The sequence below is a fragment of the Solanum dulcamara genome, chromosome 6 (assembly GCF_947179165.1).
Source record: "Solanum dulcamara chromosome 6, daSolDulc1.2, whole genome shotgun sequence".
NCBI classification, from domain to species: Eukaryota; Viridiplantae; Streptophyta; class Magnoliopsida; order Solanales; family Solanaceae; genus Solanum; species Solanum dulcamara.
The window spans coordinates 11,115,295-11,137,031 of record NC_077242.1 but is presented as its reverse complement, the minus strand read 5'-3'; the positions used below and the strand labels follow the sequence as shown (position 1 = coordinate 11,137,031).

The following is a 21,737-nucleotide window of genomic DNA, read 5'->3' as shown; positions in this document are numbered from 1 at the left end:
TAGCAATTAATTGCAAATTCAATTATTTTTTGAAGCATAGTATCATATTATTATATTATCATTATACAGCGAAATCATACACAAATATTAGCGGAGGTAGATTCAGGATTTTGAATCTCTGGGTGCACGCTGCTTTGAACAGTAACCTATGACAAAATTTTTAACATAGAGCAAGATAATACTTAATATTTATTAGCAAATTTGCATACAAAATTTAGACTTGTTTTGTTGGTTTAGTTAAGATTTTACTTACAAAAAGTCTAGGGTTTTAATCTACTTATTCACAATTCTTTTTACAATAAATTCGCAGCGATGTCTTGCATGATAAAAAAAGTTTTAAGAAAATACACCCCACAACAAGGCTCGAACTTGCATTCGTACGGTAGTAAATTTAAGCTTTAACCACTAGCACCACAAGCCTCATTATAATAAAGATTTTAAAGTTATTTTTGTTGTGATATTTGCTAGTGTAAAAATCTAGTTTAATTTGATCCTACAACTATACACCAGATTTGGATTACATATTTTAAGATGTACACCTTCAATACTCAATTTTGAAGTACATATACAAATCAACCATTAATTAAACCTTGTATCCACTCATAGATATGCTTTTAATATTAAAATGAACTTAATAAAAATAGATCATTCCTCTCATGTGATATATACATATAAAACTTAAGTTCTAATACTTGAAGTCTTCTTATAAAATTCATCACTCATAAGTTTGAAATTTAAGAAAGAATTACCGAACGGATTCATTTCGATGATGGAGTTGTGACGATGCTCACGTCATTCAAAGATTATCCCGGTATATTTTGTAAAAAAAAAAAAAAAAAAAATATTTGAATACATTTAGATGTGGAAACATAATAAATAAAATTGAAAACAATTATATATGTCAAGATGGCCGAGTTGGTCTAAGGCGCCAGTTTCAGGTACTGGTCCGAAAGGGCATGGGTTCGAATCCCATTCTTGACAATTTGTTTTTATTTTTCTCTTAGTGTGACCAGCCCAATGGGCCCATGGAGATTTTGTTTGATTAGTCTTTCTCTTAGTGTGTCTTTTTAGGCTTGGGCTAGACCAATGGGCCCATGGAGATTTAGTTTGATAAGCCTTTCTCTTAGTGTGTCTTTTTAGGCTTGGGCCAGTCCAATGGGCCCATGGAGGTTTAGTTTGTTTAGCCTTCTGAAATAAAAAGAAAAAAAATGAAATTATAAAGTGAGGAGAAGATCTGAGATTGACTAGCTAATAGTCACTGTCAGAGCTGGTACATTATATACCAAAGTTTCAAAATATGATTCTCACCAATATGTGACAATAAACACTAAATGAAAAAGACAAATCAAATTTCTCATCCCTTACGATTGATTGGAGACTTATTTCGAGTAAGTCTAACTCCGACAACGTACTATATATATCCTAGATCTCAACATTGGTAGCAATTCATAGTTAGGTTTCCCTGGCCCTCTCATCATCCAAAAAGGGAAAATTCTTAATAGAAGCAATATATATCAACAACTTCTTTCATAATGTTAATCACAAAAAAGATTCATAACTACATAGATTTAATTGGCTTGCAATATCAATTTATAGAAATGATTTGTTTATAAGGGGACAAACAATTAAAAAATTACACTATAAACTTGCAAAATCTTAGTTCAAATATTTTGAACTATCAAAATTACAACAATGACATAAATGTGATACAATAATTTTTTTCTTCTTCCATAATTGAATTAATCAACCATGACTTGATCCACTAAATTTCCCAGAACTCCCAATTAATCCCTCTCTTCTCATCTTTTCTTCCTTTGCTTTTCTACAAAAAACAACCCAAGAATTCACTTCTAATGCCAAAGAACCACCAATCAATGTGGACAAACACAAACAATATGCCAATTTGACATAAGACCTTCCTTCTCCCATAACTTCAAATCCTTGAAACACATTCACAACTCCTAATACCACACAAGCATATCCAACAAAATGGTGATAAGATTTCCAATATTTCCTAAACTTATTTGTCGTCTTAGGCCTAAAAAACAAGGCCAATGTTTGTAACATGCCCAAAATAAACGTCGCGATCCCAAGTTTTCGATGTAGTCCATATACTCTCCCTGGTGAAAGTTGCCCTAATCGAATCCCTATCGCGAATCCAACAGTACCAAGTGAAATTCCTGATAATTGCACCCCTGCATGTACATAAAACCATGTTGGCCCTAGTGACTCAATATGCCTTAGGTAACGAGCCGTGACCGCGCCTAAAGGGAGAATAACACCCCATGAAATTGCATTTATAACACCATGTACATTTTTCAGTGTCAAGAAATTGTTGTGACATATTGTTTGTGATCCTGAAAGCACATCAATTGTGGCTACTGAAGAAAGGTCATTTATGTTTGTAGCATGGATTGTAGGTGAATAACCTTGGACATAAATCCCACGGTTCCAAACAAAATGTACATTTTTGGTCTTGTTAGATACAAGTTTTAAGGTGGCATAAATTTGAATTGTAGCACCATTGTGTATAGTAGCCATTTTGCCACCATATAAAGTAGATGAAGAGGCTAGCAAATGAATGTCTAAAGGTTTTGATAAAAGTGGATCTTTTTGGAGTTTGACTGATGGATCAATTATGTAAGGTAAAAGAACAAGTTGTCCAGAATTTGGATCAGGAAAGGCGATTAACGCGCGAGTTCCAGTCATTTCAGGGGAATTTGGGTTAATTCCAAAACCAACCCAACCAGAAGGTGAAATAAATGAACCAAAAAACACAATATCAAGTGTGACATTATGTGGATGGAATGTCCAAGCAATTGAGGCATCTTGTGAAGGGAGTGGCATACATTTGTCAAATGTTTTAGTGGATGTTGAGGTTGTGCAATGAGAGGAAATGACTATTGTGAAGGGGAAAAAAGAGAGGAAAATGAGAAAGATGGGAAACATGATGGTGGAATTGGGAGTGTGAAGAAAATTATGGTGGATGAAAGGAATTAAAGGAGGGGTCTTTTTGGTTCATTTTGATGAAAAGGTATAATTGGAGTTTGTTTATCATGCTTGTTGGACACTAGTCTTGAATGAATCATGAGGGAGTTAAGCTTTTCTTAATTTGAGCTTAGCTTTGAAGCAAGATAACTTGAATATAGGTTTAGTTAATTATTATAGGGGCACTATATACCTTTCACTTACTTGGTTTCATGTTTTGTGGCGGTGTTTTACTCAGTGATAAAGTTAGAATTTTCACTATGAAAAATCAAAATATAAAAAGAGTGAACGTACGAAATAATTAAGAGAATTCAATTGATACTCTTTGAATAAAGGTGCCTCTGCCACTAATTTTACTAGACACAAAGTTTTAAGAAAGAAGCATCTTTAATTTGCTACATACAAATGATTCTTTAGAACTTGTGATTTTACTCGTGCTATGACATTTTTATGATTATAAAACAAGTTATTAAGGATAAAACAAGAAGCTTTATGTTAAAAATAAAAATAACCATCTTGATGACTCTCACTTTTTTTTTTTGGATAGAATAGTGACAAATTGCACATAGGAAATAGCTTAGCTTTAAAGTGAAGGGAAAACTGGCCCACATAGTCCATGATATGTTATGATGATAATAATAAGGTAGCTGTTATTTTTTTTTATTTCCCATCCGGTGTCCGGTACCCACATTGAAGCCTGATTAAATTTGGATTCGCGCTGGGAAGTCCCACATTGGGGATAAAGTGTTCTCTAATAAAGGCAACTCCGTACCCAAAGAAACTCAAACCCGAGACCTCTTGATTAAGGATGAAGGAGTACTTAGCAGTTAGCACTCCATCACGTTGGTTGGTAGCTGCTATTCTAGTATGTCTTTTATTTGAATCAAGAAAGCAAATAGTACTCATATTGGTGAGTTTTGGTGCCATACCAACCAACCACAATGTAAGTATGTAAACTAAAAATTGGAGGATAATAGATGACTAACAAGTTTATGACTTTATTTTTGGCTATTTTGCTCTCTATATATATTTTGTTAAAAAATTTACGGAAAATACATTTTTTTTTGTAGCTTGAGGTGTGTTAAAAGACACTATTCTTAAAAAAATAATAATCGGTGAAGGTGAATCCCCCAAAACCTCAACAAGATCTTATGGTATAAATTAGGAGCATAATCAATAAAGAATAATCAAGAGGAGAACCCAACAAAGATTAGAAAGAAAGGTAGAATATATTTTCTATTCTTTACCACACCATCTAAAAGAAAATGATGTGTTTATATAGGTAAGAAGAGTCATATGTTATAATGATGAGTTATTGTCATAACTCTAGTAATGATTATTAATAACAATAAGAAATAAAGACTCATATTTATGGTATAATGAATTATAACACATTAATTTTCTGGAGGATGAATTTGGATATTTTCTTCAAACTAATATTCAAAGGATGAATCTTATACATTTTCTTAATCTATAAACACTTTTCCCCTATGAGATATCATTCTCATATTTTCGATTTAATAATCCCTCACATATCTCAAAAGGAATATTAATAAGATAAAAAGCGAAAAAAGTGTTTTTGCTTGGTTTCACAAATGCACATAAGGCATCGAATCTGTTGTCTATTGAAATGGATCAGATCCAAATATAGTAAAATTAAACTTATTGGGATAATTGGTGAAATTTGGAACTTCTATGAATCAAGACTTCTTTTGTGAGTTTAGTGAAAACTATCACATTATACCTTCACACACTATGTTGTTTGTCGCAATTTTGTGTTCATAGAAAAAATGCGCATGTCTAGTATTTATAAGTGCTCTAGAAACTTTTTCATAATTTCATTGGAGTGCTTCACTCCACACTTATATAGGTCCAATCATCTAATATATTATGCAAAGAAACACAACACCTATAAACTATATGAATTGGATTAAGAGTTTAAATTAACCTCACTTTATCATACAATATTGTACTATATCACACATCATAGGAGAAACATAATTTAGTAGTTCATATATATTGATCAACTAATGACTTGTTATTACCCACCTACTTTATGGGACATTAATCACATAGGTTGGATTACCATCATTATTGATCTTCTTAAATTGTCAAAACTCTCGTCCCCTTCAGTGTTTCTTTGAGTTTGTTAATCAGCCGAATTCATTTCTGACTTCACACATAATTATAAAATTAATTTATTACATATCACAATATATAGTTGTTTTATGAAAATATCCCTCGGACGAATATGTCTATTTTTGCTATTGAAAATCTTATTTTTTACTATAACTTTTGTTGCTTGGCAATCATAATGTATAAATACAAAAGATGTTAATCTTATTCCAATTGGAATACTCGTTGAGAGGTCTCTTAATTACGTAGCTTCATTATCAACTAACTTTAAGCACCAAATTCATAATCTATAGCAGATTTAGCAATGGTCTGTTTGGATGATTTTCATGTTATGGTACCTCACCAAGTATACAAACATAATCTCACGTGAATTTTTACACCAAAAAACAAACAATTTTTACAACTTCAGATACAGACCTTTGCAATTTTAGTTCAGTAGGTCTGAAGTTGTTCCAGATGTAAGTAAACTTACAAAAAATTTAGGAAAAATTACCTAAATATACATCTTATTTTATTATAATTTTTAAAATTTCCTACCATTAAAAAAATTTCAAAAATCCCCTCTCCGATACATCACTTCTATCTCGTTGATACATCCCTAACCCTCTATCTGATTCCCTCCTCTTTCAGATACATCCCTCCACTATGTATCCGGATGTCCAGCAATCCCTAGTCGCCATCTTTATATCTGGTTTACTTGTAAGTTTTATTTGGTACACCTTATATACCGCTTTTGGGCAACCTTCTCAACAACTAAGAGATCCATTTGAGGAACATGGAGACTAGTTGAAGTATGGGGGTATTGATTATCGAACCTATTCGGTTGTCTGTAAAAAATAATGGACAATTTATTATGTATCAAACCATAGGTATTTCATTGGTTCATAAAAGTAAACACCAAACTAATCAAAGATACCTCCTCTTTGATACATCTTTATCCCCTCTCTAATACATATCTCCCCTATGTATCCGGATGTCTGCTGATGTATCCGGAAGTCCAGTGATGTATCCGAAATTCATAAATTTTTAGGAATTTTTGTGATTTAGAAAAGAGTAGGAAAATAATATAATTAGCTCTTAACATTATGAAATTTATGTAAATTACGCAAAAATTTAAAGTATGACTACAACTTAAACATGGACCTTAAATTCGGGATTTATGCACTTCACCCGTCATGAAGTGAGCAGATGATGACTAATGGGCTAATCCTAGCACTCAACTCCAATGAATATATATATATATATATATATATATATATATATATATATATATATATATATATATATATATATATAGTCAAAACTCAATGCAATCAGTCAAGATTAAGTTCAATTGACAAGACCTTGGCTATGCCGTGGCTAAGGCATGCAAGGCAAGAAGTGGCTAAGGCATGACAAGGGTTGGGCAAGCTAAGGCAAGGCTAAGGCATGCAAGGCAAGACGTGGCTAAGACATGACAAGGGTTGGGCTAGCTAAGGCAAGGCAAAGCTATAATGGTGGCAAGGTCGTAGCTAAACAAGTGTGGGCTAAGTGCTGGACGAAGGGGTAAAGGCTGAGGAGACTGGACCACAACGACAAGATATGCGAGGCAAGACCTGGACACAGTGCAGACATGTGGGCAGGAGCAACTTTGGCTGCCAGAGATAGATTTTGGCGCCAAAAGAGAAGGCTTCCCGTGTGTGCCTAACAAAAATGGGCAGTTGGGCGGTTGGACAATTTCTAGCCGTTTAGGCCTTGTCAGCATTGTAGATAGACTTGTTTATTTGAAATTCGAATTTGGCCTATCAGTTGGGGATGTCAAGTGATTTGTATGGCACATGACTGACATGTAATTGGGTGCTGTGGCCTATTTAATGGCACAAGCAGAGAGTCATTGTGTCAGAATTTTGTAAGGTTGATTTTGTGTGCTTCTTTGTGGAGCGAGTTTAATACAAAGTTGGGACTTTGTCCTGTACATACTGGTGTGTTTCTATATTTGTAGGCATTGTCTAAGTGTGAAACAAAATTGAGGAAAAGAAAAAAAGGGTTGAGTCTAAGTGTTAGGCTGCCGAATTGGGTTAGATCATCGTGAGTTGACCCTCTTACAATTGGTATCAGAGAAAGGGTTTCGACACTAATAATGACTGGCAAAAATAGTTACAATGGCTTACGGGGAAATGTTGCACGATTATAGACTATTGTGGGTATGACAACAAGTGATGAAGGCAGGGTTGATGTTCTGACACAGATTCAAGGCATCAATGTAGTGATGCAGACTTATCGTGAGAATGTTGATGGACAGTTAGCCGAATTACAGGCTTTTGATGAGTCTGTGGGTACACAAATGGAGGGCCTTAAGAAGGAAAAAGAAGATCTGAAGACAGAGGTGACAGTCTTTCGTTTAGTTGTTGCAAATCTACTCAGGGAACATACCAAGATCAAAGTTCCTGAACCTAAGTCGTTTGATGTTGTTCGTGGTGCCAAAGAACTAGAAAATTTCTTATGGGATCTGGAGCATTACTTCGCTAGTGCTCATGTCCTTGCAAATGAAAAGTTGATTATTACAGTCTGTTACTTTCGTGGTGATGCCATTCTCTAGTGGAGGAAAAAGAATGCTGATGATGAGAGTGTAAACAGGCCCAAGGTTGATACGTGGGAAAACTAAGGGATGTACTTCGTGAGAAATTCCTGCCAAGTAACTCATCTTAGGTTGCTAGGGACAAGCTAAAACGTTTGAAACAAGTGAGATCCATTCGTGAGTATGTGAAAGAATTCACATCATTTTTCTGGACATCCAATATATGTTAGATGAAGATAAGTTGCACAATTTCATTTCTGGCATACAGGAGTGAGAACATAACGAATTGCGCAGGTAGAAAGTCCAAGATCTGCCCAGTATAATTGCTGCAGTAGATGCCTTGATTGATTTCCGAGCTAATAGTGCCATTACTAACCCAACTCCTTCATCTAATACTAAGATGAAGGAGAAGGGTAAAGACCAGAAGAAAGACAATCAAAGGCATAAAGGAAATAACAAAGGAAAGGGAAAGATGGATGCTGCGTTGTCTAGTCAAAGCAAGCCCACTGGTAAAAAGGTTTGCTCGACTTGTCAGAAACCATACCATCAACAAGGAATTGTCCTAGACAGGGCAAAATAAATGCTCTACTGGCATAAAAGGAGAAACAAACAAAGGGAAAGGAACAGGAAATAACTGCTTATGTTAATTCTTTGCATTTGCTAAACACTTTGTGTAATGTTAGTGAAATGGACACCGATGAAGATGTTGCTGCGGATGTTGCCTATATAAATGTTGTTGAATTAGTGTATGATTTATCAGACGCCTATGGGACTCTAATGTACATCGACATGAAGATCGGAGATAAAAGTGTGATTACGATGGTGGAACTGGTGCGATTCATACTTTTCTTGCCTAAAAAATTATCAAGGAGTATGGATTGAAGGTATCTGACTGTGCAATGAGGATGAAGGCAGTCAATTCTGCCGCACAACTAGGCTATGACATGACTCTTGACGTGCCTCTGATAATAGGGTGCTGGTCTGGTGTGCATAATCTGACTGTGTACCACTTGATTATTTCAACCTGCTGTTGGGAATCAACTTTATGAGGAAATTTAAAGTTGCTCCTATTCCTCATTTAGATGATTTGATGTTTATGGGTGAGAAGGACCCTGGATTCATGAAAGGAATCCATCTTTTTGACGAGGGAAAGTAAGAAGAATATTGAAATTGCTGTACTACTGTCTACTATGGCTTTTGAGAAGGGCTTAAAGAAGGGTGAACCGGCTTATCTTATTGCCTTGGTTGAAGTGAAGCTGGATTTGCAGATTGAAGTTCCAGATGCCATTGCCAAGTTGTTGACTGAGTACAAGGATGTGATACCTCCTTAACTGCCGAAAGAGTTGCTCCAAGGAGGGAAATTGATCATAGGATTAAACTAATTCCTGGATCACTGCCACCGATACGACCTCCTTACCACATGTCCCTATTGGTTTGACTGAACTTCACAAGTAATTGTCGGAATTTCTTGATGCTGGAATGATTCAGCCTTCGAAGTCTCCATTTGGTGCGCCTATCTTGTTTCAAAAGGGCAAAACGATAGTCTTAGGATGTGTGTTGATTACAGAGCATTAAACAAAGTGACTGTGAAGAATAAGTATCTGGTGCCGCTAATTCAAGATCTACTAGATAGGTTGTCTAAGGCTAGTTTCTTTTCTAAGTTAGATTTGAGGTATGACTATTGGCAAATGCGTATTGCTGAGGGAGATGCCCCAAAGACCACGTATTCATTATATATGGAAGCTATGAATTCCTTATAATGCCGTTTGGGCTGACTAATGCCCCGGCTACTTTCTGCAACTTAATGAACAATGTACTTTATGAGTATCTTGACGACTTTGTAGTAATCTACTTAGATGATATGGTCATATATAGTAGGACTCTAGAAGATCATGTATTGCATGTGACAAAGATGCTGCAACGATTTAGAGAATACCAACTCTATATCAAGATGGAGAAATGTGAGTTTTCTAGTTATGAAATAAAATTTCTGGGCCATTTGGTAAGCGAAAACCAAGTGCGCATAAATACTAAGAAAGTACAGGCAATTGTAGAATGGCAACCACCCAACGGGGTTAAAGAACTGAAATTGTTTTTAGGACTTGCAAACTATTATAGGAAGTTCATAACAGGCTATTCAAAAAAGGTTGCCTCATTGACAGATTTGCTAAAGAAGAACGTGAAATGGAATTGGTCAGAATCAAAAGAGAAGGCTTTTAATTCGTTAAAGAAGGCCATTGCATCTGAACTAATATTGCGGCTGCCTGACTTTATCTTTCATTTGAGGTACATACTGAAGCCTCTAATTATGCTGTTAGCGGTGTATTAGTGCAGGGTGAATATCCTATTGCATTTGAGAGCAGAAAATTAAATCCTGCGGAGCAAAGATATTTTGCTCATGAGAAGGAGATGGTGGCAGTACTCCATTGTCTTCAAATCTTGAGGGTGTATCTATTTGGGATGAAGTTTGTTTTCAAGAAAGACAATGTAGCTAATACATACTTCAAAACTCAATAGAAACTGAGTTTAAAATAGGCTAGATGGAAGGAGACAGTGATTGAATATGACTTAGTGTGGGTACATAAACCAGGCAAGAAAACCAAGTGGCTGATGCACTAAGTCGCAAAGAGGTATTTGCTGCTATTTATGCAATTACTGGACTTGAATTTGATTTTTTTGATAAGATCAAAGTCAATGTTGCATATGATTCATTATATGTTAAGTTAATGGATCAAGTGAATAAGGGTACAATTAGATGGTATTAGATCAAGGACGATCTACTCTATTTCAAATGGGTTGCGAAGAAAACTCCTAAAAGAGACACATAATACTGCTTATGCTGGGCATCCAGGTGTTGAAAGGATGATGACATTGCTATCTCGAAATTATTTCTGGCAAAAAATAGAAGATGACATTGAGTCCTATGTGAAATCATGTCTAGTGTGACAACTGGACAAGACAGAAAGAAGGAAGAAAGATGGGTTACTTCAATCTCTTTCTATTGCGGAGCGTCCGTGGGCTTCTGTTTTAATGAATTTCATTAGAGGATTTCCAAGAGTGAATAACAAAGCATCAATCATGATTGTGGTTGACATGTTCTTAAAATACGGTATCTTTATTGGTGCCCCTACTTTGTGTTCTTCTGAAATAACTGTTAAGTTATTCTATAAGAATGTTGTGAAGAATTTCAGTGTTCCATTTGATATTGTGAGTGATCATGATGCTAGGTTTACTGGTCGATTTTGGACTATTTTGTTCAAAATAATGGGTACTGATTTGAAGTTCCTAATGGCAAACCACTCACAAACTAATGGACAGACTGAAAGGCTCAATCATCTGCTTGAAGAATATCTCAGGCACTATGTAAGTTAGAGGAATTGGGTTGAATTACTGGATAGTGCACAGTTGTGCTACAACCTGTATAGGTCCTCAACAATAGAGAAGAGTTCGTTTGAATTAGTGTTGGGCATTCAACCTAACACACCATTAGAAGTTGCTAAGTCTAAATCATAAAGTAGTTGCCCTGCTGCTTACATGTATGTGCGAGACAAGCAGGAGTTGCTAGATGAGGCACAAGACAACTTGAGGAAGGCAGCAAAACAAATGAAGAAGTATGCTGACAAAAATCGGCATGCTTTAGAATTTCAGGTTGGGGATAAAGTGTTGCTAAAACTTACTCCTAAAATCTGGAAGAAAATCAGTAGCGAGACCATGGAATGATTTCAAAATATGATGGACCTTTTGAAGTCATAAAAAAGATGGGTGAAGTTGCTTATCAGTTGAACTTTCCGAAAAGATTGAAAATTCACCCTTCTTTCTATGTGAGTTTTCTGAAGTCTTTTCATGAAGATGCTAAGGATCTAACAAGGTCAGCAATGAGACGTTCTTCTCCTGTTATATGAAAGCATTTTGAAGAACAACTTGAGAGGATTCTGGATTATAGGACTTTAGGTCAAAGCAAGAAGAATCGATGAATAAAATTTCTGGTTTAACAGAGAGGAAAGCAGTCTGCGATTCTGTATGGGAGAAAGGTTCATCATTGTGGTAGTTTGAGGACGAGATCAAGGCGTACTTAGATTCAGCCTCATCAAGGACGATGAGCTCATCTGGTGGAGGAAGTTTTTTAAATCCTCAGCTTGATGGTTCGAGTGGCTCGAGCTTGACTAGGGATTTACATGATGAGCCTAGTTAAGGCCCAATGCAATCAGTCAAAATTAAGTTCAATTGACAAGACCTTGGCAATGTCATGGCTAAGGCATGCAAGGCAAGACATGGCTAAGGCATGACAAGGGCTGGTCAAGCTAAGGGAAGGCTAAGGCATGCAAGGCAGGACGTGGCTAAGGCTTACAAGGGCTAGGCAAGATAAGGTAAGGCAAGGCTATGATTGTGGAAAGGTCATAGTTAAATAAGCGTGGGCTAAGTGCTAGACGAAGGGGCAACGGTTGAGGAGATTGGACCACAACGGCAAGCTGTGTGAGGAAGGACCTGGGCACAGTGCAGGCACTGGGCAGGAGCGAGTTTAGGCGGCCAAAGACAGATTTTGGCGCCAAAAGAGAAAGTTACTCGCGTGATCCTCGCACATGCGTGGGCAGTTGGGTGGTTGGACAGTTTCTAACTTTTTTTGGCATTGTCAGCATTGTAGATAGACTTATTTATTTGAAATTCAAATTTGGCCTATCAGTTGGGGATGCCAACTGATTTTGTATGGCACATGACTGACATGTGACTTGGTGTTGTGGCCTATTTAATGGCACAGGCAGACCAGGCAGAGAGTTATTGGGTCAGAATTTTATAAGGCTAATTTTGTGTGCTTCTTTGTGGCATGAGTTTAATACAAAGTTGGGACTTTGTCCTTTACGTGCTGATGTGTTTCTATATTCGTAGGCATTGTGTAAGTGTTCAACGAAATTGAGGGAAAATAAAGAAAGGGTTGAGTCTAAGTGTTAGGCTGCTGAAGTGGGTTAGATCATCGTGAGTTGACCCCCTTATAATATATATATATATATATATATATATATATATATATATATATATATATATATAGATCTAGACACCGAGCCAATATTTGAAGCTCATGAGTTCAAAATTTTAGTCTTTTTAAATTATTGGGTACCAAATTAATAATTTGTACATGTTTAATAAATTTTTAAGACAAATATTAAGTTTGAACTAAAACTACTGAATTCTGCCGAATGCACATTTCCTACACCCTAATACCTCTCCGTGAGTTATTAGTAGTTCAGTTTATGCTTCTTTTTTGTATCTCTTCAAATAGCTTATAATTCTCGTGTTTTGATCTAGGAAATGTTCAACTTATTAGACACGGCCTTTTCGAAATGCGGTAAAAATTGCATGTTTTACCAACTTTATTATAAAGAGATGTTACTTCATGAGTGAATTGTTGGTTTGATTGATACATTGCGTGAAAAAATAGATTTTCTTTTTTTGAAATAAGTTTTTTTTGAAAGTAACAATTTCATTCAAGACACACATCTCACTTTAAAATTAAATATTAAACTCATATATCTTAGAGAGTCCTCCGTTTATATGTCATCCATTCCAAATGTATGAGTACATATAAAGAAAGAATACAACTTAATTATAATGTGGGTATGAAATACAAATGTCTTTTATCCGTCGATGACAAAGGCGGATTTAAAACTTTAATTTTACGACTTTAATATTTAAGATTTTTAGCATTGAACCCAATATATTTTTAAAGTTACGGGTTTATATACAATATTTATTGCAATTTTAGTAAAAATATTTCTTATAAACTTATGTTCCACATTGAAAATACTGAGTTCAAATGAATCTGATACAGATACATTGAATCCACCCTTGGTTGATAATAGAAACACCTAATACAAGTAAGTTTTTACCGGAATATCAATTATATAGTATTTTTCTCTTTGGTCTTCACTTCTAACTCTTTGTATCTTTCTTTTCCCTTTTTGGTGCTAATTTGAAATTAATCTTGTTTGATGCAACATAAATGTCTCTTTAATTTCTTTAACAAATTAAACCATTGAGTTACAATCATTAGATATAGTTATTGACTCAGAATTGTAGTCCCTAACTCTCTGGATCAAGCACTTATATTTTTGTAAGCTCATATAATTGATCAATAGTAAAACTCAGGGGCGAAGCTACGCTTGTCCGAGGAGCTGACACCACTCCATCAAAAAATTATATATATATATTAAATTTTTGTTTAATAAATATTTATATACAAGTGTTGACACCTATTAACACAAATTAAAGATTTAATATAGTGATTAAGGAGTTATAAAAATTGTTTGAGGTTATGTGTTCTCTAACCTTGCTAACAAACACACACAGTATTTTTTTACTGCAACCATTTTTATTCCTTTTTAAAATTTATTTGGTTGGCTTTTTTCATATATTTAATTTTTATATATTTTGACAGTACCCTTTAATAAGAATTTTGACTCTGCTACTGAACTAAAACTATCTTAAAATTTGGTTCCAAGTGTGTTTGTAATATATTAGGCCATATAAAATATACTTTTCATTTTATAATATTAGAATTTAGTTTATAACTTGAAAGTGAACGAAGGTTTCCACAAGTTATTTTGACTGGGTCTAATGGGTACCAACTCCCTTTTATTTTGGAGGAAATTTCTAAAATTAATAAATATACTTTAGTTTGAGTATTAATTATCAATCATAGCGACAATTTGATCAATTACCAAACGTAACAATATTTCAATGTATCAATTCGTTTTATATATGTTTGATTGTATCGATTCATTTTGTATTAGAGCGAACAAATACATTGATACAAAGCGATTCGATACAACTCCAAGCGAATAAAAACATAGCAAAATAAATAAACTCAAATTTTTGGTATGTATTGTAATTTTTTTAAACTCTAACTATTTCGGATAAATACAAAACATATCTTCAATGAATAAAAATTAAACTCAAAAGTATTATCATAAACTAATGACTATATAATATTCTTATTTAAATTTGGATCGTAATTTTTCAAATTAAAAAAGATCATAATTTTCATAATCTAATATGAAATTTCCTCAATCTCACCCCCTAGTATATTCCACTCCATCAAAGAAAGATGGAAAGTTGACCACCAGGTAGTCAAATCAATTTTCTAATGTTGGGACCATTTTTATTTTTCATTTATTTTCTTATTAAAAATAAAAATTTCTTGCAATAAACAAAATTCTAGCACATAATTTCCATTTTCTAGAATAAACTAGATGACCTAGTCATTGAAGTGTAAACAAATGGAAACCTAAAAAAGGAAAAGACTTTGTAACATGTTGTCCAATAAAGGAGGAATTAGGTGAGGATTTTAAAGTGTATGGTTTTAACATATTTTTGGGATCGTTTGCTAAACGGATTAAATTCTTAATATTGGGATTATAATTTAAATTAATTTATCCTATCAGGGAAATATGATAAAGTAATCTCAAATTAAATAGCATAAGGTAGGATATTTCATAATTAAACTTGAGATAAAATTTATATTGTATTTGATATATATCGTCTATTAAATATAATATAAATTTTATTTTAAATATTTATTTTATTGTATGTGCCAAGCAATTTACCACGCCAGTTTTATAATAGAGAAAGTAACATATATTATTTGAAAATGATATAAAAAGTAATATAAATTACAAAAATTAATAATTTAAAAGACATATAAAAAATTTGGCTCTCTCTCGAAATTTGGTTGACTCTCAAAAATGTAATATAAATGCATAGCTATTGCATTTTTTTTACATGAATGTTTGCATCTAACATCTTGCTCGGCTTGTGTATCTAAATTTCGGATTGTATCTGTTCTAGAATGTAGACCTTCGCGTAGTTGTTGCACTTTTACTGGTTCATTTCCATGCTTGGATCTATTCTCCGCTACAATGTCATTTGATAGAGTAAAAGCAACAATCACAAAAGAGGATCCTGCAATAGATTGTTCTAGAGTAAAATTTAAAATTGATGAAGTCTATTTTTGATAGATTCATGATACTGTGTTGTACCTCTATTAACAATCTTCTTGTTTGAAGAATCATTAGACATCAAAGTATATTTAGAAAATACTAAATTAATGAAGTTTCAATAATTTGGTATAACTATCAAAAATTAGAAGAAAATATTTGTCACACCCCAAACTAGGAAAGGCGCAATTGACACCCGCTGCTTTATTTGACTGAATTAGCCACTTAAACATAATAGAAAGGAAACAATGAGGACCGACAATGCCATTATAAATAAACTCCTAAAACAAGATAACTGAACCGGCGAGGTCACAACAATTTTAATGACATAATAAAAGGACTGGCAAGGCCAACTTAACTGATAATATTGAACTAGCAAGTCGACAAGGCAGCAATTGAAATCATATATACAATAAGCTGACAAGCTATAAATGAAAGCTGAAAAAATCCAACAGAGTATGTCCACAAGTCTCTACGAACACTTGTAACGACCTATTGTCACGCCCCGGGAGGGTACCCTAGGCGTGGCCAGCACCCGAAGGCCATTTCTGACCTCCGAGCGAACCACCTGGTCCAGTCACACCTTCATTCAATCATATTCTCTTAGCGGAAAACTCAAATAATGAAATACTGATTATATATATATATATATATATATATATATATGGGGGCCGGAGGCCAAACATTTATAACCCAACAAGACAATAAAATAAGACTCCTCAAAATAACAGTTCGACATCCCCACACTCCAGTCTATGAAGCCTCTATCAAAGTCTAAGAGGTGCCAATGACAAGTCCATGGCTACCAACAATCAAAGTAAAGGAAATGTCAACAAAACTGTACATGAAGGCTCAATATCCTCCGGAAACTAAGAGGACCCACCAACTAGCTGAGGGTGTATGTAGATCTTCAACAGAGCGCCGGTTGATGATCTCTAGTATCTGTCTCTGCATCATGAAACGATGCAGGCCAAATGGCGTCAGTACATGAAATGTACGAGTATGTAAAATGGCCGAGTACAACGAACATCAAGGAAGAATTAATCAACTCGGAAGCTCAACTCAAGAGGGATAACAACTCAATCAAATGTCCTAAGTCTAAACAAGAATATGATTTAGACGGGACCAATCACATACTATTCAACTCAATCTGACTCAGAGTACTATCAAGACCTATTTGAGAGTTTCTCTTATCCGACAACCATTACTTATGAGCCAGTGAAGGTACAACAAAACGACGTTGTTGCCGCGCCCGTTTATACTTTGCCAGGGTATGAACGAATCAAACACTCATGGATCCAATCCAACCAAGTCCTATAATGTCAGGACAAATCTCTCGGGGAAACATCCGACTTTAATGGTTCAATCCCCCCTACGTTTGGAAACATAGGTATTGGGTTTGAGTATGGACTATACTCTTGCCCAATTCGGTGCTCGGTACTCCTCCCAAGACTCAATGCTCATAAAACTTCATCCAATTAACTCAATCAAATCATATCGACAAGTCTCATTACAACCTTGTCAACTCATCAACTCTATCACAATCAATCTCTTCCAATCATATTATCCGATCAATCTCAATCACATCTCCAAAAGAAATTTAAATGCACATATATAGCATCATCTAGATATAATCAATCATTTCTTTCATCCATTTGAGAAAATCTTTGAGGCTTATCATAATTTCAAGACTTTAAATTGACATTTCATATTGAGCAACATTTTCAAGAAAATAACATCCTTTATCATGATCTCCATAGTTAAGAAGATAAATAAAACATATTTCACAACTCATTTCTTCATCAGCTCATACTCACATAAGGGCTCATTTTTTTGGAACCTCTTAGCTTAACAATTGACACATATCGAATCAAATAAATAGGAAACAAAACTCATTCAACCATAAACCATACCAAGGAACTCCATTTTTGTGAACATCTAACCTCAAGCAAGAGTAGGGCACATGGGTGGACTTAACCCATATTTTGGATAGCCTTACATACCTTAGTGAAGACTTGAAGAAAACCTTGTGGTTGGGTCTTCAATGGAGGACTCAAATCTTGAAGCTCTTGGACTTTTTTTGTTGGAAATGGAGAAGAAGAAGAAGAGAGAGAGAGAGAAGCTCCTAGGTTTTTTTTTTTAGAGAGAGAGTGAGGGCTGAAAATGATCCCAAAATGTTCAAGGCTTGTGTATATATAATTTGGGACAATTCCCAAATTGCCCTCCCTCCAAAATTCTGAAAATTAGGCCAAAACGCCCTTGGCGCGATAGTGGCACGTCGCGCCCTTACAGCGCCAAGGCCAATTTCGCCTAAAAACCTGCACACCTCGCAGTGGCACGCCGCGCCAGAGACCAAACTACTGAGGCATGTTTCTGGCGCGATTGTGGCGCGTCGCGCCCTTACAGTGCCAAGGCTAAAGTTTCTGGGTTCTGGAAATTTGGCCTGAAAAACCCTGCACAACTTTTAGTGGCGCATCGCGCCAAGGACCAAACTACTGAGGCATGTTTCTGGCGCGATAGTGGCGCGTCGTGCCCTTATAGCGCCAAGTCCATTTCCCCAGCAGTTGTAACCCAAGCCAAAAATGGAATTCCTGCCGTGCTAGTTCGCCTTAGGATCGTCGTATCTTTCAACTCCGAACTCCAAAATTCACATTCTTGGTGGCATTGGAAAGAAGACTCAACGACCTTTAATTTAGTAGGTCGTGGGCCACCTAGATTTCCATTTTTCAAAAGATAGGGCCATTAGAAGTCGACCCCATACACGAACGCATCCTAACTTAGCCACGACGAACCTTTTTGGGACTTAGCTCGGTCCTAGGGGTCCTCAATGACCCCACATCACCTCCAATGCTCTTTAATTCCTCAGGGACTCATCTTAACTCAAGCACATACTTCAAAATAAATACGATGGTCCCCACACGTGTACAAGGAAGGCCCGAATCTTAGGGGAAATTTTTTGAGGGGTGTTACATTATCTCCCCCTTGGGATCATTCATCCTCGAATGCCGAGAAATCAAGAATAGACTCGGGGTGAAAATCACAATCAACATTCAGTCATTCAATCAACCAGATTTTTCAAAAAAATATCAATCAAAACTCAAAATACACTAATGAATTCAAGTCAAGGAAACGTCATTACCTTCAACATTCTCCTCGGTAGGCACGAATAGGTGTGGATATTTAGATCTCATGGCTTCCTCCGCTTCCCATGTGGCTTCCTCAACAAATTGATTCCTCTACAGGACCTTGACTGAGGCAACCTCTTTGTTCCTCAATTTGCGAATTTGGCGATCAAGAATTTGGACCGAAACTTCTTTATAAGATAAGCTATCCTTAATTCCAACGCTATCAATAGGGACTACCAACGAGGGATCGCCCAAGCACTTTTTCAACATCGAAATGTGGAACACCGAATGAATAGAGACTAACTCTGAGGGTAACTCCAACTCATAAGCAACACCCCCAATCCGCCTCAAAATATGGTAAGGACCAATATATCGAGGACTGATCTTTCCTTTCCTTCCAAACCTCATGACACTCTTCATGGGTGATACTTTCAAGTACACCTAATCTCCCACCTCAAACTCCAAGTCTCTCCTCCTCACATCGGTGTAAGATTTTTGGCGGCTTTGGGCTGTCTTTAGCCTATCTTGGATAACTCTCACCTTTTCCATGGCTTGGTGAACAAGGTCGGGCCCAATCAACTCGGCTTCACCAACTTCAAACCACCCAATGGGAGATCTACACCTCCTCCCATACAAAGCTTCATAAGGAGCCATTTGAATGCTTGCATGATAACTATTATTATATGCAAACTCTATGAGAGGTAAGTGGTCATCCCAACTTCCCTTGAAGTCAAGTACACAGGCCCTCAACATATCTTCCAATGTTTGGATGGTGCGCTCTGCCTGGCCATCTGTTTGAGGATGAAAGGCTGTACTCAAGTTCACCTTCGAACCTAACCCCTTCTGAAAAGATCTCCAAAATTGGGATGTGAATTGAGCTCCTTTGTCTGAGATAATAGAAAAGGGAACCCCATGCAATCTGACGATCTCCTGGATGTATAATTTCACATAATCTTCTGCGGTGTCAGTAGTTTTAACCGCCAAGAAGTGAGCTGATTTCGTCATTCTATCCACAATCACCTAAATGGAATCGTGTTGCTTTCGAGACCTCGGTAGACCTGTAATAAAGTCCATGTTGATCATTTCCCACTTCCATTCTGGAATTTCTATATTTTGAGCTAAACCATATGGCCTTTGATGCTCAACCTTCACCTGTTGGCAGTTCGGGCACTTGGAAACAAATTCCATAATATCCCTCTTCATCCCACTCCACCAATAGATTTCCCTCAAATTATGATATATGTTCGTGGAGCCTGGATGAATGGAGTACCTGGAACTATGCGCTTCGTCCATGATCCTCTCTCGAACATCATCGACATCCGGCACGCATAATTTATTTTGGTACCTCAACACCCCATCTCCCCCTTGGGTAAAAACCATTACCTCTTGTCTGTGAACAACTCCCTTTAATTGGAGAAGGACGGGATCTTGGTCTTGCTTCTCCTTTACCTCTGCCACAAGTGAGGACGTAGACCCATCCTGAAAAGTAACTCCGCCTTCATCGTTCTCTTCCATATGAACTCCCAATCGGGCTAATCTATGTACCTCCTTCGCCAATTCTCTCCTCCCTTCCTCCACGTGGGCAGTGCTACCCATAGACAACCTGCTAAGAGCATCAGTAACAACATTAGCTTTACCTGGATGGTAGAGAATGCTCATATCATAGTCCTTAAGTAGCTCAAGCCATCTCCTTTGCCTCAGGTTGAGTTCCTTCTGGCTAAAGACGTATTGCAAGCTCTTGTGATCGGTGAATACATCAATATGCACTCCATACATGTAGTGGCGCCAGATTTTAAGCGCAAACACCACAACTGCCAGCTTTAGGTCATGAGTTGGGTAATTCCTCTCGTGAACCTTAAGCTGCCTTGAAGCATAGGCTATCACCTTCCCCCTTTGCATCAACACACAACCTAAACCAATTCTGGAGGCATCACAATAGATCACAAAACCCTCTGTACCATCGAGCAAGGTTAGAATAGGAGCAGTGGTTAGCTTGGTCTTCAATTTCTGAAAACTCTCCTCACAAGCATCGGACTATTGGAACTTAGCCTTCTTTTGAGTCAGCTTAGTCAATGATGATGATATGGTTGAGAATCCCTCTACAAACCTTCGATAATAGCCAGCCAAACCCAAGAAGCTCCTTATCTCTGTCGGGGATGTGGGTCTGGGCCAACTCTTTACTGCCTCAATTTTCTGAGCATCAACCTGAATACCATCTCCAGATATAATGTGGCCTAAGAAGGCCACTGATGCAAGCCAAAATTCACATTTAGAGAACTTTGCATACAATACCTGGTCCCTCAAAGTTTGTAAAACGACTCTAAGATGATAGGCGTGCTCCTTTTCATTCTTGGAGTAGACCAGAATATCATCTATGAATACAATCACAAACATATCAAAATATGGTTTAAACACTCGGTTCATGAGATCCATAAAAGCTGCGGGGGCATTAGTTAATCCAAAGGACATGACCAAAAATTCAAAGTGGCCATAACGAGTCCGGAAAGCAGTCTTCGGAATATCACATTCTCTCACCTTCAACTGGTGGTAACCGGATCTCAAGTCTATCTTTGAGAAACACGTGGCACCCTGAAGCTGATCAAATAAATCATCTATCCTGGGGAGAGGGTATTTGTTCTTTACGGTGACTTTATTCAGCTGCCTGTAGTCAATACACATTCTAAGGGACCTATTTTTCTTTCGAACAAATAGGACCGGAGCTCCCCATGGTGAGACACTCGGCCTAATAAATCCCTTATCTAATAAGTCTTTCAACTGCTCCTTCAACTCTCTCAACTCAGCTGGGGCTATTCTATATGGAGGAATTGAGATAGGCTGGGTATCAGGAAGAATATCAATCCCAAAGTCAATCTCCCTATTAGGAGGGACTCCAGGCAGATCTTCAGGAAAGACATCTGGAAACTCGTTGACAATCGGAACCGA

The 21,737-nt window shown here is 36.5% G+C and overlaps 1 protein-coding gene and 1 non-coding gene across 2 annotated transcripts; one reads left to right on the top strand and one right to left on the bottom strand.

The window, feature by feature from the left end:
- Nucleotides 1-900: 900 nt before the first annotated feature.
- Nucleotides 901-981, top strand: TRNAL-CAG (transfer RNA leucine (anticodon CAG)). Its single transcript has one exon. It is a non-coding gene; the product is annotated as a tRNA-Leu (tRNA).
- A 578-nt stretch (nt 982-1,559) lies between these two features.
- LOC129892092 (cytochrome b561 and DOMON domain-containing protein At2g04850) lies at nt 1,560-3,107 on the bottom strand. The gene has a single exon (XM_055967637.1). It carries the CDS (start codon nt 2,947-2,949, stop codon nt 1,744-1,746), a length of 1,206 nt encoding a protein of 401 aa, XP_055823612.1. The 5' UTR covers nt 2,950-3,107; the 3' UTR covers nt 1,560-1,743.
- Nucleotides 3,108-21,737: the final 18,630 nt, after the last annotated feature.

What these genes read in the sequence shown, in the direction of transcription:
- LOC129892092 (XM_055967637.1), bottom strand. Translation starts at nt 2,949, where the DNA reads ATGTTTCCCATCTTTCTCATTTTCCTCTCTTTTTTCCCCTTCACAATA.